The sequence below is a fragment of the Narcine bancroftii genome, chromosome 13 (genome assembly GCF_036971445.1).
Source record: "Narcine bancroftii isolate sNarBan1 chromosome 13, sNarBan1.hap1, whole genome shotgun sequence".
Lineage (NCBI taxonomy): Eukaryota > Metazoa > Chordata > Chondrichthyes > Torpediniformes > Narcinidae > Narcine > Narcine bancroftii.
In genome coordinates, this window is record NC_091481.1 from 66,206,844 (window position 1) to 66,225,501 (window position 18,658).

Consider the following 18,658-nt stretch of genomic DNA (forward strand, 5'->3'; position numbering starts at 1 on the left):
TGTATGTGAGTTTGTGTGTCTGTATGAGTGTGAGTGAGAGTGAGAGTCTTTATGTGAGTGTGTGTGAGTCTGTATGTGTGAGTGTGTGAATCTGTATGTGAGTGTGAGTGTGTGTGAGAGTCTGTATGTGAGTGAGTGTTTGCCTGTATGTGTGTGTGTCTGTATGTGAGTGTGAGTGTGAGTCTGTAAGTGTGAGTGTGTGAGAGAGTGAGAGTCTGTATGTGAATGTGAGTGTGTGAGTGTGAGAGTCTGTTTGTGAGTGTGTGTGAGAGTCTGTATGTGAGTGTGAGTCTGTATGTGAGGGTGTGTGAGAGTGAGAGTCTGTATGTGAGTGTGTGAGAGTGAGAGAGTCTGTGAGTGTGAGTGAGTGTGAGAGTCTGTATGTGAGTGTGAGTGTGTGTGAGAGTCTGTATGTGAGTGTGAGTGTGTGTGAGAGAGTGTGTGTGAGTGAGAGAGCGAGCATCTGGAAAATGAAGGGCTGGGGAGAATCAGAGTGAGAACAGAATTTCTCGGTGAGTTTGCAGACACCAATGATCAGAATATCATCCTTCTATTTATAAAGAAATATGGAAATTCTCATCTAATTTCCTTCAAAGCCACAACTAAACCTGTTCCAAAGTCCAGAGATCTCAGTCTTCTGATGGGCTGTTTTGCCAAGTCCATGGTTCTTAACTGGTCTGAAGGGACAGTCGACAAAGACGATGCGGTCAAACAATAATCATGGCCTTTTATTAGCAATCAAGAAAGACAATAGGTGCATGTACAGTTTTACCCAAGGAGAGTGTCTTTCACAGTCGAGAATGTACAGCAAGGCAAGCCAAAGGGAAGACAGACACAGCTTGGCAGAGATTTGCCACACTGACTCGTAACTTGGTTTTATTCGTTGGTCTCCTATTTATTCCCCATTCCTAATTATCCTTCAGAAAGTCTTTTTAATTTAAAGATAGTGCAATGGTAACAGGTCATTTTGGTCCGTGCTGCCCAATTACAATCCTTTATGAGTGACATTGCACCAGTTCCTATTAGCAAAGGGTATAGCCACCAGCTGGAGGTGAAGCCATGGACATCCAGTGACTCTGAGGGGTGGGGGAGATTCTTCTGCTTCTCTTTCCTTGGCTGTAAGGGGTCACCGAGCAAATTTTTCCTGATAGCAAATCTTTGCCTGCCATATGGTAGGCTAAAGGAAATTTTGTGTAATATATTTTCTATTTTACACAAAAATAAAAATCTTGAGAATGTAAAATGGTGAAACTAGCTCTGAAATTTATCTAACAGGGAGTGGGGGGGTGGAAGAGGAGAGAAGAGAAATGTCAGACAATTCTAAAAATTAAGTCCTTACAGAGAACAGACAGGTGAATGAAGGATAATCCTGAAGCTGAAGAGTTAAAGATCACCATGACGGCACTTCAAACCATCTTCGGTATTTGTGCAAGATTGGAAACTAGTTCAAAGTCCCTATATTTTTTTCCACACAGCATTTAACAAGAAAGCCTCCATACAATGGCAAAGCTTCTCACAAGCTGCATGGCTCCAGTGACTGCAGCAAACTGAAGGACCCTGGTCTGATACTTACCACACAGACGAACAAACTTTTTTTTTTATAAATCATATTTTCCATATAAACCATGTAAAAGTCAACCCCCTTATTTTTGGCCCCGGCCACCCGCCTATCCGAGCTGCCGATGCCCCGACCGCAAACCTTCCCCTCGGCTGTCCACCTGTCCGAACTTCTGAACGCAGATCCTCGCCCTTTCCGCTCGCCCAAGCTCTCGATGACCCGACCGCTCCCAGGTCCTGACGCCCCAACTGCGGAGCCTCACCCCAGCTGCCCACTGGAGGTCCCGACACCTCTCACCCTGGCAGCCGCCAGAGGTCCTGAGCATGGACTAACCACCTAGTCCCAGCCAACCAAGCTCCCCGTGCCTTGAACGTTGCAGGTAATTACGGTGGGCAAAAGGTATGACCCGTGTAAAGGTCGACAACCGCCAGCAAATTTGACCCAACAAATTGTCCATAAAACTTATCTCTTACACAAATAAAGACAGAGTCGAGGTGCAGGAGAATGTAACATTACTCAGTGGCTCCATTACCATTTGTCATTTATTTAAAATAATGTAAAAAGCAGCTTGTTAGCAAAGAACACTGAAGCTCTGACTTGGAAAATTCCAAAAATTTATCCGGAAACAGATTTCAAAGGAGAAATTTTTGAAAAAATTCAGACCAAGGGTAACAGCAATGAAATGCCTTAAATGCTAATGGTATATTAGATGTGACTAGGGCAGTAGGGTGAAGAGTTGCAAAGTTAACCCATGTCAGGATTTGCAGGCTCTGAGGTGTGCCGTAGAACAGAGCAACTGAGGAAGAATCCTTGGTGGAAGCGCGCTCAAGACGGCTGCGTACATCTGCAGCAGCTTTGCAGGTGGGTTAAGTAGTTTTGACTTGTATGTTTTATCTGGTGCTCATGCTCGCTCATGACAGCAGTGCAGATTTGCAGTGGCTTCTGAGGTTGGCTGAGCGGTGCGCATGGGCCGTCTCTGCCCAAGAGAAAATATGCTCAAGCCCAAAGTTTATTTAAATTTCATTCAATGTGACCATGTTTCTAACATCAACACATCTAGAGAAACTTTAATGACATTTTTCTACCAACAGCAAGAAGCACCAAAAAGCTCAATCTATTCAATCATGACTTGGAAGTAGAATGCAAGTCAACATTTCCATTGCTCGCATAGGTTACCCTTCCAAACTTGGCCATAATGGGGACATTTAATGACTGTACACACAGGAAATGTGCAGAGGATCTATCAGACGCAAATAGGTCTCCAATCATTTTTGGATATTAAACACGGAGAGAGAGGTGTTGCCCCTCTCATTTTGGCCCGGATTCAAACAAGGCTTTAAAGCTCCCTGGCAGTAGGCAATTCTGGCAAGAACACTTCCTGCCTGACTTTTGTTCAAAAGATGAATCACGCCAACTCATTACAAAAGTAATGACAAGATTCATAAAGAGAAGGAATGGCGGCCAAGGCGAAAGTGCCAGGTCATTCACCGATCAGATTGCGATGGAAACAATAACTAGAGCCGGTGACTATGGGGGCAGCATCCTTCCAGTTGGACAGACCTGCTCAATCACATTTTGTGATCCTGATTGTAATTTCCCAATCCCACAAAGGATTCCAAGTCAAGTTCTTTTCTCTCCCCCCACCCCAAGTAAGAAGGGCCTTGGTTTGTGAGGACAAATTTCCATTCTGTAGTGCCTGTTGGAATAGGAATTCAGGAGGGTTTTGACACTTCCTCATCCAGTATCTGGTGACCTAGGGAACTGATAGGGGCCATCAATAAACATGTGAATTGGCAGAAAACTCATTTCACGGATAAGGAAGCAACTACAGTTAAAGTAGGGATGGCATGAGGAGGAGGAGGAGTGCGAGAAGGCGTTCAGTTCTCTACAGAATCCCATTCAATTGTGCAAAGAACCTATTAGAAAGCTTCAAAAGTCAAGTATGTTGCTCATTCTAAAGGTGAACAATGCGTTGAGTCTCTGCTTTCAACAGCAACTGTTGATAGGCTACACTTGCTATTTTAATAATATCAAAAAACATTTGCCAAGAACAGGCCAGATATGTTGTATTAGATCACACTAATATCTAATCAAACCATTCACATTACAATGGAAGTGACAAAAATATAACTAGATAGAACTACCCTTCTCTCAGTGCTGAGAATCTTTGGTTGAACCCCACCTGAGCTCTGGACAGATTGGGTTGCCATTCTCTATCCACCTGGTTCTAGTTGGCAAAGATCTCTCCCATGGGGATCCAGATATTCTTGCACTGTGTTGCATGATACAGGAACTCCTCTCCTGACCCCTGCTGAGAGTTGCGCCAGGCACGCCGGACCCCGTAGTTCACCCAGGTCCGCTTCAGGTTTTCCGCTGATGACCACTCCACAAACTTCGACCCCTAAAGGTTAAAAACAGGCATGTGTTTTGACAATTGAAAGCAAAACACCAGATGCCACCAAGATCAGCTTGGTGACCTGGAACTAGAATGAGGACAAAGAAAAATTGTTAGTATTTGATTGACATTATTCAGTTGCAGAACACGGCAAAAAATCTTTGAAGTCGATGAACTGCTTTGGAAAGTCACTGCCGTTTTTTAAAAAATCAAACACATACTTGCTGGATGCATTACAGCAAAGATTTTTGGTACAGGAGCAGAAATAAACATGATAAGCTTCAGACACAGTCACTGTAGTGAGAACACCAAAATGCTGGAGGAACTCGAGTGGTTTAGTGAGCATCAAGGATCTTTCTGACAAAGATATACCTTCAAAGTTTCAAGCCTGAGCCCTTCTTCAAGGATATATCAGAAAGTCTCAGGATTCAAACAATGGGAGAGGAAACCATGCCAGCAAAAGATGTGATAAGAATCTGGGTGAAATTCATCATGTCTGCATGAAAGGAGACCGTAAGCAGGGCGGGGGGAGTTTAACAAAGGCCAGAGAAGTCAATATTGATGCCGTCCATTTGGAAGGTGCCCAGTCAGAAAATGAGGGGTTGTTCCTCCAATCTGTGGTTGGTCTCATTCTGGCAGTGCGTGAGACCATGGGCAGAGACGTCGGCAAGGGAGAGGGATGGAGATTTGAAATGGGTGGCTACTGGGAGATCCACATTATTGGGGCAGACAGAGCCGAGATGCTTAACAAGGCGATCTCTCAGTCTGCGCCCAGTCTCTCCAACCTAGGTGGATCTTGCAGATTCACAAGTGAAACATTGCTTCACTTAGAAGGCCTGTTTGAAGCTGTTCTGCTCAAAGTTGGAAGACCAAGGGAGAACATAATGCAAAATTTCCTCTCTTGGTGGACCCCATCGCACCTCCTGCAAAGGAAAGGCAGCCAATGCACTGACGCTCCATCATCACCCAGACGTGCACACCTCGCTCTCTTCCCATTGGGGAGAAGGCTCAAGAGAGTGAAAGCAGCACTAACGGGCTAAACGACAGCTTCTACCCCATACCCATACATTTCTGAATGAAACCAATGACAATGCTCTCACGCTGCCCTTGCTTGGTTCTTATCGATCTTCCTTTTCATTGCAATCCAACGCACTGCAAACAAGTGCTCTTTACACGGCTGTATGAATGTTAGCTAACCTGCGGCTCTGCTCGCAGAAGAACCCTTCTCACTGGATTAGACATTTTGTGATAAAAATTTAACTTCAGAAATAATGTCACAATTTGCATACAAGCTCCTACAATGAGTAAGGAAGTGTGGGATGAGGGAGAGTGGTCAGTGAAGATACCAAGAACAAGTCCTCTTTCAATGTCATGCAAGTTTCTGCCTGCCCCAACAGATACCTCATTCTCAAGACCTAGTGACCCGAGTGACAGAAAAAAAAGTCTTTTCCTTAATTTCTCTTTAATCTTTCAACCTTTCTGGTCAGAGAAAAGTACCTGACTAGGCCGCCAGTAAATGTGCACACTAATTAAATCTCACTGAGCCACCTCAAATCTAAAAAAAAAACCAGTCTTGTCAACCTTGCATGAATAAAGTTTCCAGCTCTGTCCCCAGTTTTGTATATAATATGGTAAATTTAAACATGCAACACAGTAACTGGTCATTTTGCCCATGAGCAGATGCCACCCAAATGATCAACGTCCGCAGTAAGTTTTTGAATGGTGGTGGGAAACTGGAGTCCCGAGGGAAAACCCACGCAGATACAGGAAGAATGCACAAACTTCTTACAGACAGCACAGGGCTCAAATGCTGGTCTGATTCCCGATCATTGGTGCTGTAAAGGCATTACGTGACCCACTACACCAACTGTGCCACTTTTTTTTTTTAAAGACACAACCTATTTATGTGATTTCCTGCTATATTTTAAGTCTGCTAGTAATATGCCCACAGCTGTTTTGGTCAATCCAAACATTCTTTGGCCCTCAGGTGCTATGCAAATGTTTTCTTGGACCTGGGCATGTTTAGCCAGGATAGATGCAGTCATGCTATAAAAGCAGATGCAATGCACATGCATATATCAATATCCATTACATTGATATACAGTACAACTCCGATTATCCAAAATAGAATTCTTCAAAATTCTCGTTTATCCAAATTTTTTTCCAGAGATGAATTGACCTCAGGTTAAAAAAAATTCCTTCGACGTGAAACTCCCTCTTTACTTCTTTACCTTCCCCTATCGTCTTTTCTTTCCCTCTCAAACTGCGCACCACTGTCTCCCAGCAGTTGGAAGAATCTCTTGTCCCCAGCATCATCAAGGAGAGGCGCCTTCCAGGCAGGACCTGGAACTCTGGCTCAGTGGCGTTCCCTACCTCCTCTCCCCTTCCTGGCACAACAGAGCTCCCAACACCAAACCCTCTCTTCAGCCTACCGGACTCCCCAGTGTGTGCACAGTTGACTTAGGGGAGGATTTGGAGTCGGGTCGGGAGTCAGGAGCTTGTCAACTCGCTGAATCTTTATTATTAATTGCATTTTAAACACTTTCTCCATGACAGAAAACACTCTAAAGCTCTCCGATACAACCTTCATTTGTAAGGCTATTTAAAATTCAACTCACAGCACGTGATATTCCCCACGTACCCCCCTACCACTAACCCCTGTTATCCCTAGCATTCCAGAATTCAAAAAACCAGATGTTTACGTCCATCCAGCATGGAATATTGCCAACTTTTTCCAGTGTAACTATTTTATTCAGGGTCTCTAAAGGCAACATATTATTGCCCATCATTAATCTGCTTTGAGTTGGCAAAGAGGCTCAAACGTCTCCTGGCCTTCTGCTGAAGAGCCTCCCATGGTCGACTGGGGAACCCGATCCAAGACTGAGTGACCAGAATGGCGTGTTACTTTGGTGGGGGGTGGGAAGTGGGGAAAATACTTTCAGATGGTGCCATGGTTGGCGCAGGGGTTAGCGCAATGTCATTACAGTGGGGTTCGAATCCCGCGCTGTAAGGAATTTGTATGTTCTCCCCATGTCTGTGTGGGTGTTCCCCAGGGGCTCTGGTTTCCTCCCACCATAACTTTTCTAAACTTACTCACATATTAAATACACATTCACTTAAAATTAGAAGGGGGTTGTTAGGTTAAGTTAATAGTAATAAGTTAAAGTTTGATCCTGTTTTCATGTTTAAAGATAATTAAACGCATGTTTTGTTTAAGTAACCATGGGTCTTGGTGACTATCTATTGCTGCTGGGTTTTGGGGTCCTCTGGGCTCATAACACAACCTTAATGCAAGGTTAGACTCATCACTGGATTCCCAGTGACTTCAACTTTACCAGGATGCCTTGTTGCCATTTTTGGTCAAAGGATGGCTTGACATCCTGTGTACAAACTTTCAGAAATGACAACACCATCAGCTCTCAAAATTAATTTAACTTCCACCACCAGCTAAGATCTCTAAACAAACACCTCTGCTAATGTCAGGGCTTGTACCAAAAGATAAATCTCATTGGTATTGGAAAAATTAATGCACAAATTCCATTTTACAATGTTCAAAAAGGTCATTTTTGACCGTCAGCCTGAGAAATGTGATAAAGTCTCTGTAAGGTTGCGTTAGAATGAAATGGCAGTGCCCAGGATGAAGAGCCACTCGCGATCCTCCCAAAATGCCTCCCTACCTCGCCGAGCAAGAGTTTTTAATCTTTATTAGTATTAAATATATTAGTGATGTTTTTTCTGAAACTTGGAGTTAATTATGACGGCGGCATGGTTAGTGTAGCCAGCAACTGGGATTCAAATTTAAATTTAGCAAGTCACCTGATTAAAGTGAACTTTACATAATTAAGGTCTACAATACTGGTTTTTTTTCCCAAATTAATTTACACATTGCACTTTGGTCTTTTAATCAGTGTATTCTTAATGCTGGTATATTAGTTAGGTATTGCAAGAGTGAGTTCAGTTAACCAGAGAATTTGCCTATCTGGCATCCGCGATCTTCATAGATGCCAGATACTGGGGATTTTACTGTAGAGTGCTTTATTTTTAAGTGGAAACAAATGTCACAAATATTCATTGCCACCTCCTAGTTATCTCTTTTACTCCTCTGCCATACTGGTCTCGTCAAGGTTCAGAAGGAAATGATAAAAACTTTAGAAGTTACCCACTTTATCCCACAGCCTCCTCATGTGGAAACAGTGACTGCAATAACTGGTCAGCACTCCATTGTGGGGAAAATACTTAACATTTCCAAAATCAGACTTAATCAACCCCAACAGGAAATGAAGTGAAATTGAGGTCAGCATCTATTTTAATCATTAGTGAGAACAAACCAAAGAAATTAAATGAAATCAAAAAGTTGAACACAATCTACCAAACCATCCAAATTCACGCTTTCATTAAACTAGGGCAAACTTTCAACTGTGTGTGTTCTGGTTGATGAGCCAATGCATTCCCTGCCTTAACTCTATAATCTCTAAACTGTAGATTCAATTCTTGCACTGTAAATGGCCCAGATATCAACACCTCAGCTGCCAATAAAAACTGATTACAAAATCAAGTGGCAATGAGGAAGTGTACAGGAGGGAGATAGATCAGCTAGTTGAGTGGTGAGAACACAAGCCAGCCCTCAGAGGGCTCAGTGGTGGCAAGGGTTAAGAACATCAAATTCCTAGGTGTCAACATCTCCAAGAATCTGTCCTGGAGCCTCAATGTTGATGCAATCATGAAGGCGGCTCGCCATCGGCTAGAGGAGTTTGAGGAGATTCGGTACGTCATCAGAAACTTCTACAGGTGTACCGTAGAGAACATTTTGGCTGATTGCCTCCCTGACTGGTAAGTAAATGCCAACACAAATAAGAAAAAAAACTACAAAGGATTGTTAACTCAGCCTGCAATATCATGGGCACCAGTCTTCACTTCAGCAAGGACATCTACAAGAGGTGGTGTCTAAGAAAACAACCCCTATGCTCAGATGCCCACCACCCAGGCCATGCCCTCTTCACACTGCTACCATCAGGAAAAAGATACAGGAGCCCGAGGATAAGCACTCAGCAGCACTATTTTTATTTATTTTGTAAGGTGATTTATAGAAATGTTTTGTACTGTGATGCTGCCACAAAACAACATGACATGTTCACGATAATAAATTCTGATCCCGATTATGAGAGTGAAAAAGTGAAATTGTGAGGCACCGGAAAACATTAAAGAATAAAATTTGAGTAATTGGGAAAAAAAAATCTGTTCAGTTTTCTATTCAGTGATCTGTTCAATTTTGGCATTTGAACTTTGGCTTTCCCAGTCAAAAATACATTCCAAAAGTCAAATCCCCTGGTCTCTCTGAATGCCAAGACTCTCTTCAATAATCACTGGAGGAGGACATCACATGTGCCTTGAAAGTCCTAAAAGGGACCTTGCATTTAATGGCAGAATATGAAAATAAACCTCAAACACCAAAGTTAAACTCGGCCAAGTGAGTACAGTATAACTCAGATTATCCAAAATGGTCGGGACCGGGCCCATTTCGGATAAATGTTTTTGTCTGGAGAACTGGTCACTTGTTTAAAAAAAGACAGCCCAGAACCAACAGCAAATCAGTTATAACAGTGTTTAAACCAGAAACAAAAAGGGAATAAAATAATGTTTAATTCTCAACAACAAAAAAACTGCTGGCCATGGCTGATCACTGACACCTCACTACTGAGGAGGCCCTGCTTGAGGTCCCTGGTCAGTTCAGCTCCAAAAACATTTCAGATAAATAAGGATTTATGAGAATCCGATTTCGGATAATCGGAGCTGTACTGCATGTTCTCCTTGTGTCACCATGCAGCTCCAACTACCAGATTTTTGTTTGCATGGTTCAAGCACCATCTTAGCAGTGTGGAAACAGAACAGGAGGGTTTCCAACTTGATGAAATGTCATGAGTACAATCTGTAGTTACTGTTTAATCAAGGCATGTTCAAATAATTTCAAAACCTGTCATTAAAAATTTCAAAGAATACACTATATATTGTAAACAGGTGAAAGAAACTTTGAAAATCGCAACAGGAATCATATTAAGCTCATTGTTTACAATGCAATCTGAACTCTTAAATTATATGACATTGAAACTGGCTGCTGGGTTTGTTAATTTGATAGAAATCAGTTTAAATTTTAATTAGATTGTCGTGTATTCCCTTGTACGACAAAAACTGAAAAACATTTGATGAGGCTCCAGCCTTCAGATCACTACCTGGAGACTGAAACTTGCTGCTTCCAACCTTGGTATGACATTTGATTTCCCAGTTACCTACACTAAGCCCATCTAGTTCTCACCTCACAAGGTCAGAGTCTGCCTTCCTGCAATTCATCTGCTCTGGAAACCCTCATCCATGCTCTTGGTGTTGCCTGCTCACCCAGGCAGGTTTTCTACCTACTCCATCACTTTGTCTTCCTACACTTGTATGGCCAGTACAACTTGCACGAAACCTCTTTCCCACATGCTGCATCCCTGCCTCTGCCAACCTTGGCCGAATCCATTTTAAATTTCAGCCCATGAACCCGTGCTTCTCAATTACACCCAATAGACCTACAACCACCCCCCACCCCCAACCCAGGAGGAAACCTGAATATCTGGAGGAAACCCACAGTCACGGAGAGAATGCACAAACTCCTTACAGACAGCACTGGGTCCTAACCCCGATCACTGGCGCTGTAATGGCATTGCACTAACTGCTTTGATAACCATGACCCATAATAACACTCATATGTGAAGTACCTTGACAAAAAAAATGCAAGGAACTGCGCCAAACTGCAAAGATCTCAAACATTATATGCTGACCCTACATCTCTTTTTGCTTTACCTTATGTGGATTTTTCCCAATAAAAACAGCAACATACTTTTGTTTTCTCAGTGACCCAACTGCTTGGTCACTCCCAAAGCTGGAGAGGAGAAAAAAAAATCAGGTCAACCTTTCCCAATGAAAAGCAATCATAAAGCAACAGTCACCTTTGCAGAACCAAAGTACCACATGGCTTGGACATCCTGATGCTCAACCAGGAACTTGCTCAGATGATCTCGTGATCCAGTTAGAATATTCACCACACCAGCTGGAAGGTCTGAGGTTTCAAAAACCTACATTAAAATAAATAGGTCATGTAAGAGAGGATAAGTTGGCAACAAAGCTCAGAGCAAATGGTTGGAATTCTAAGAGGCATAGATAAGGTAGGCAGCCAGTGCCTTTTTCTCAGGGCGGGAGTAGCAAACACAGAAGATGCTTATAAAGTGAAGGGAGGATGGTTTAGGGGAGATTTTAGGAATAAGTTTTGTTTAAAGACGCAGAGTGGTGGCCTAGAATGCCTTGCCGGAGAGGTGGTGGGGGCTGAAACATTATGGGCATTTAAAAAGACTCTTGGGCAAATGGGGGTTACGAGGTAGGAAGTTTTAGTTTTTTTTTGGTAGGAACATACAGGTCCGCACAACCGAGGATCGAAGGACCTGTTCTGTGCTGTTATGTTGTGTTCCAAATGAAGGGACACTTCCTGATAATTTCACATTGCAAAACTGTGGCCGTGGATTGAACGAACGACGCTCCTAAAATGTTACTGAGATATAAATCCGTATAAGAATATTTTTGAAAGCTGCTTTGTAGGTTTGAAGATAGGCTGAGGGGTGACCTTGTAGAGTTCATAATATGAGGGGGCTAGAAAGGGTCCATAATAAGAATAGCTTTTTTGTGATGGAGGGGGGGGGGGGACAGAAGAGAGAGAGGAGGCTGAGAGAGCAATTTCCTCACCTACTGGGTGGTTTCAATCTGGAATGCTGTCTGAGTGGAGCAAAGTTTCTCAACTGAGACCAGCTGGACACAGTGACCAACTCGCATATATCTTGGATTTTTAAAATTCTCTTAAATCAACAGTCATTAGGATGAGTATTGACCACGGATCATTAGTCTTTAGCTCGACGTGTGATAGGTTTCTTTGCATTCAAATGGCGGAGCAGACTCTATGGCCTTATTCTGCTTCTACGTCTAAAGGTCTTATCTGCAGGGCTACAGACATCACGATGGAAGAGAAGGAAGCCAGTGAGCTCAGGGGAAGGAACAAAAAATACAAAAGTGCCAAAAGACCATTTACTACATTCCGAGCATCGGCAGACTTTTGTGTCTCATCGTAATGTCTTAAGAGTGCATAAATTAGCAAAGAAGGAGAGCTTGAAATGCATAACAGGTTGGATGAGTGCATGGATGTGAGGGGTTGGAGGGTTATGGGCAGGGAGCAGGTAGGTGGGACTAGTGGAGTTCACTTAAATCAGTGTGGACTAGAAGGGTCGACATGGTCTGTTTCCGTACTATAATTGTAATATGGTTATAAATCGTACTGAAAGGTTTTGACTCTCACCTGGGACACCACAGGTGCTCATTGATCTGAGTCTGTTTAACATTATCAGAAGTTGACACATTTCAAAACGAATAGGGATTGTAAGTCACTTGAGTAATTGGGCTGGAAGGGTGTGTTACTGTGATGTATGTGTCCTCACGACCATCCCACCTTGCCTGTAAGCCTGTGTCTATTCTGAAATATGGAGGAGGAGGCGATTTGTCAATATTATAAATCTTTGTGGGAGGTTGAATGTATTCTTGGAATTTTGTCATTAACCTCTTCCAATATCTCTTTTTATGGGTTGGAAGGAAACCAAAATACAAATAGATTTTCTTGCTCTCTTTGTGTGTGAAATCATGTTACAAGTGATGCTTAACGAGTGAGCTGGGATGAATGACATTATAGTGTGAGAAAGAGTGCATTGTTTCTCAGCCAATAGCAACAAGTTGAGGGTCTGACCATATCTAACCCATGGCAAGTATGAGAGAAGAATGCTGGGTCTCAGTCAGAGGTGGGGTGCCAATGGTGCACCTTTATTTTTTTTTAAAAGAAGGGCAGCAGGGAGAAGGATCAGATCCAAGAAAATTTTTCACTGAATGGATTCCACAAGTGTTAGGACAAGATAAGTTTCCGGAAGGCTTAATATTAGAATGAGCCCATAGAGCTTTGAGAAGAAAGCCTTTTCCAGGACAAAATCCAAGACCTGTTCTGGTTCGTTGTTTAAATTATTATGATAGAGAGACAATTTTGCGTGTGGCTATAAGAAATGCACAACAAAGAAGATCTCCTTTGATGGTTCAGAACAATCGTGTTTTTTTTAAATCTGGATTTGAGTCAAGAAGTTATGTCTCAACGACGTGAATTTAATCCTGTGAAAGAAGTGTTGTGGGAAAAAAGGATATAAAGCAACATTTAGATACCCTGCTGTATTGAAGATTTTTCAAGATGGCTATCAACCAAAATTTTTCGATAACCCTAAGGAAGCTATGGACTTTGCTCAATTGTTGTCAATTACGCAATTTCAGGAAAGACGTAGTCCATCACGGTCTCCAAGGAGAGTAGAGACACAAGATGGGAACCGAATTCCAAGAAGAAATGGAAACAATGGTGGTCGGAGTGATAAAGCGGATTAAAAAAAGAAAAATTTTCTGAGAAGGTTTCAGATAATGATGATAGCTTAATGTGAAACGGGAGTTGGGAGAGGGAGCTGGGCGGGCATCATTTTCCAGAAGTCATCAGCTATGTGTGGGTTATCTCACACCCAATACCTTGTGGGAGTTACCGCATTGAGCGGTTGAGACAGGAGGAGGTGGTTGCAACCTCCTACCTGTTTTTTTTCATTAATTTTTGGATTAAGGAGTAAAGTTTTTTTTAATTATTATCTTTAATTTTTTTTTCTTTTCTCTTTTTGTAGTTTTAGGAGGGGATAAGGGGAGGGGGTGTTTTTCTTTTTTTCCCCTTTTTTTCTTTTCTTTTTTTTCTCCTCTTTTTCTTTGTGTTATTGTAAGTAATGTCTAAACTTAAGTTTGCCTCTCTTAATGTTCAGGATTTAAATAATCCTATTAGGCGTAAGAAAGTACTTGCTTACTTAAAAAAATTAAAAGTTGATGTGGCTTTTTTGCAGGAAACTCATTTAACAGATAAGGAACATTTGAAACTTAAACGTGAATGGGTTGGACAAGTTTTCTATTCTTCATTTAATTCAAAGGCGAAAGGAGTGGCAATTCTGGTGCATAAGAATTTACCATTTCAGTTACAGAATGAAGAGAAAAATGGAGGAAGATTATTAAAATTGAATTGTACAATTCTTAATGAGGCTTGGACTCTGCTTGATGTTTATGCTCAAATGTTGAAAATACAGCTTTTATTGTAGATGTGTCTTTATTACTTGGACAAGCAAACTCTAATGTGATGATTGGGGGAGATTTAAATGTGGTATTGGAGCCTTTATTGGACAAGTATCCAAGAGTAATTAAGAAATCTAAGATGGCAGTACAAGTGACTAATATGATGAAAGATTTGAATTTAGTTGACATCTGGCAAAGACTTAATCCTACAGAGAAAGATTTTTCTTTTTATTCTTCACGTCATAATTCCTTTTCAAGAATTGATTATTTTTTAATCTCAACACATTTGCAGGATAAGGTTATATCTGTGGATTATAAGGCAAGATTGGTCTCAGATCATTCATTATTATTATTAGAATATCAGAGTTCACAAGATGTTCAGAGAACTCCAAGATGGAGATTTAACACTATGTTATTACAAAAACCAGAATTTATTAGTTATTTAAAAAAACAAATTGAGGATTTTATTAGTAATAATGTTAACTGTTTCCAGTCATTTTGTTTTATGGGACGCAATGAAAGCTTTTTTACGAGGTCAAATTATTAGTTATGCATCCAAAGTAAAGAAAGAGAGAATTAGAGAGATTGAAGATTTAGAGAAAAAGATAATGCTACTGAAATGCTACTGAAATGCAAAAGAACCAGTTAATTAATTTAAAATTAAAGTATAATGAATTACAAACATATCGATTTGAATGTTTAATGAAACATAAGTTTTATGAATGGGGCGAGAAAGCTCATAAAGTTTTATCATGGCAGTTAAAAAAAAACAATTATCCAGGATTATACCAGTAATTAGAAAAAAAATTGGGTATTACTTTTAGACAAAAAGAAATTAATGAGGAATTTTGCAATTTTTATAAAAAATTATATACATCTGAGTGTAAAGATGTAAGTGAAGATGCAATAGATTCTTTTTTGAAAAATATTAATTTGCCACAGCTGAATCAAGAAGATAGACAAGAGTTGGATAAATCTTTTACAGAAAATGAAATTGAAATGGCCATAAGAGATATGCCAAATGGAAAGGCACCCGGTGAAGATGGGTTTTCTATAGAATTTTATAAAACTTTTTATGTTGATATATCTTCTATTTATAAGAATGTAATACAGCAAATTTATAAAACTTTTCAATTACCTGAATCTTGTTCTAATGCAATAATTACGATTATACCAAAAAAAATCCTGATATATTTTTATTAGGGAATATGCAATCATTAATTGATTAGGATTAAATAAAATTGTAGCTAAAGTTATGGCTAATAGATTGGCTCAATATTTACCTAAAATAATACACAAAGATCAAACAGGATTTATAAAAAACAGATATGCGTCTGATAATATTTTGCGACTAATTACTTTGATAAATAAATTTAAATTTCAAATGAATTATCCAATAGTGGTTTCATTAGATGCAGAAAAGGCTTTTGATAGAGTGGAATGGAAGTTTTTATTTAAAGTACTTGAAAAATTTTGTTTTGGTTCTTCGTTTATTGGATTGGTAAAGGCTTTATATAATAGTCCGAAGGCTAGAGTTGCTACTAATGGAAAGATCTCATAATCTTTTGATTTAACAAGGTCTACTAGACAAGGATGTCCATTGTCACCTGCTTTATTTGCTATAGTTATTGAACCTTTGGCACAGTTAATACGTCAAAATGAAAATGTTAAGGGTATGAGAGTTTTCAATGAGGAACATAAGATTAATTTATTTGCAGATGATGTTTTATTATATCTGGTGGACCCTGATATTTCTTTACCAGCAATTCAAGAATCTTTAGAAAATTATGGTCAATTATCTGGCTATAAGGTAAATTGGGCTAAAAGTGAAATTTTGTCAATTTGTAAAGATGATTATTCGATATATAAAAATTTTACGAAATTGAAGTGGACACAACAAATTAAATATTTGGGAATTAATGTCAATACAGAATGTCAAGATTTATATTCAATTAATTAACTTCCTTTAATAAAAAAGATCAAACTAGACTTGATTAGGTGGAAGGACTTACCTTTAGGTTTACTGGGGAGGATTAATACTATAAAAATGAATATTTTTCCTCGGATGCAATATTTATTTCAATCAATTCCTTATTTTTTCTTTAAAAAGTTTTTTTTAAGGATTTATACAAAGCAGTTAGAGAATTTTTATGAAAGGAAAAATTTCCGAGGGTAGCAATGAAAAAATTGATGTGGGACTTTCAATTTGGAGGTTTGAGATTACCTAATTTTCAATATTATTATGAGGCAGCTCAATTTAAATTTCTTAGTGCACTAATGAATATGGAGGATCCACCCAGTTGGGCAAAGATAGAACTGGCAGTTATTTTAGAAAAATCTCCACATGAATTTTTGTTTCGATGGAATAAAAATTTGTTACGAACTTATGATGTACCAATATTGAAACATTTATTGAATCTATAGACGAGTAAACTTGATAAAATGGGGCTTAAAAATAAATGGTCTGGGCGATTGCCATTATATAATAATCAACTTGTTCCTTTTATGGTCTCCAATATCACTTTGAAACAATGGGAAAGGAAAGGAATAAAAAAACTTATCTGATTGTTTTTTTGAAGGACATTTTTGTTCTTTTGAGGAATTACAAAGGAAATTTGGTATTAGTGGAAATTCTGTATTTGTGTACTATCAGTTAAAATCATTTGTAAAACAGATATGTGGTCGGCAAATGACTTTATTGCCCAAAACTAGCTTTGAGAAATATGTACTTTCAATATCAAAAAAGGGGTATATATCTGATTTGTATTGTATTCTACAAGAAAATGAAAGTAAGAAAGATTGGGATAAAGATAAGTTGAAATGGGAAAAAGATTTAGGTTCTACAATAGCTGAAGAAGCTTGAATGGAAATTTGTCAAAACAGTTGATTAATGCTAGATTAGCGATGATTAATTATAATTTTATACATCAATTATACTTAACACCAGAAAAATTTAAAAAATTTGGTCTTAGTAAGTCAGATTGTTGTTTTCGTTGTGACCAGAAAGCCAGTACTTTTTTACATACTGTCTGGTCCTGTGACCGATTGCAACAGTTTTGGAAAGGTATTCAATCTATATTTAATAGATTATATATTTGTGCTGTATTAGATCCTGATATATTTTTATTAGGGAATATGCAATCATTAATTGATTAGGATTAAATAATTATCAGATTTCTATTATCTATTTAGCTTTAGCAGTGGCCAAGAAATGTATAGCGTTTACTTGGAAAGATAGAAATATACTAACTTTGGACAGGTGGTATTTAGAGATGAAGTCTTGTTTAATTATGGAAAGGATATCTTTTTATGTTGAAGTGGACTCCATTTGTTAAGTATATGCAATTAAGTTTGATTTAAGTATGCTCTTAGATGTGATATTTTAGATCTGATAAATCTTTTTCATTATTTTTATGTCATATTATGTATTAAAAAAACACAAAAAAGGAAAATATTATTAATTTTACTAATTCTTCACTTTTTATTTTGGGGAGGGGAAGGGTGGGTTTTTTTATATATAGATATATGTAGGGGGGGTTAGATTGAATTAAGTTAGGTTATTAATGTTGTATTGTAATTATATTATTTTATATATTTTCTTTAAATGTAATCTTTCTTTTTATTCCTGTGATAAAACCTTTAAATAAAGTTTAAAAAAAAGGACTTGTCAGTCACCAACGAGCCTGCAGCAGACGTGGACATACCCCTCCATAAATCTTCGTCCGTGAAGCCAAGCCAAAGAAGAAAAGAAGAGAATTTATGTACTTTCAGGAAAGATGGCTTTTCATGAAAAAAAATCATGTGCTCAAGATCCTAAATGATCCAACAACCACAATAGGTATTCATGGGATCAAAATCTGGCCAGGTAACTAACTACCCCTGTACATGGACTGTCAGACCAGTATTTACTCAGAAGTAGTTTTGGATGGTCAGTCTCACACCTCAATCTTCAAATTTGCCAACAACTCTACAGCAATGGGCCAGGTATCAATAATGATGGAATAAGTAAAAGACCAAAGTCTGCAGACAGAGTGACTGAAAAGCACGACACTGGAGAAACTCAGCTGGCAATCAGTGGACTTTATACAGCGAAGACAAAGATGCAGAACCAACAACTCGGGTTTGAGGCCTTCATCAAGGTACGCTTTCCATATGGCCTGTGTAAAAACATTTTGACCCTGACCACACACCTTTCCAAGTTCCCGATAGTCCAACTGCAGACCCTCCCTAGGCCGCCCCCTGCAGCTCCCACCCACCCACGGCAGCTCTCAACGCTCCGTTGCCAGGCCCTCACCCTGGCTGCCCACCTATCTGTGCACCAGAGGCCCCGAACTCCGACTTACCACCTGGTCCCGGCTATCTAAGGTCCCGATGCCTTGAACGACCGAGATGCTTAATACTGCCAAAAGTAATACGCACTCACCCCAAAATTGACATGAAAAATTGGTCCCCAAATCTTGACTATTACATGAATATATACAGCAATTCTGAAAACACCCAGC

General features: G+C 39.6%; 1 protein-coding gene across 3 annotated transcripts in view; it reads right to left on the bottom strand.

Moving 5' to 3' along the window:
* Nucleotides 1-707: 707 nt before the first annotated feature.
* The window catches only part of aldh16a1 (aldehyde dehydrogenase 16 family, member A1), a 63,121-nt gene continuing 45,170 nt past the window's right edge, over nt 708-18,658 (bottom strand). For all 3 annotated transcript variants that reach the window (XM_069909098.1, XM_069909096.1, XM_069909097.1), the window contains 2 exons: nt 10,937-11,062; nt 708-3,959 (listed from right to left, as the gene is read on the bottom strand). In XM_069909098.1, coding sequence (XP_069765199.1) covers nt 3,786-3,959; nt 10,937-11,062 — 300 coding nt within the window. In that variant the 3' untranslated portion in view covers nt 708-3,785. The remainder of the gene's footprint in view (nt 3,960-10,936; nt 11,063-18,658) is intronic.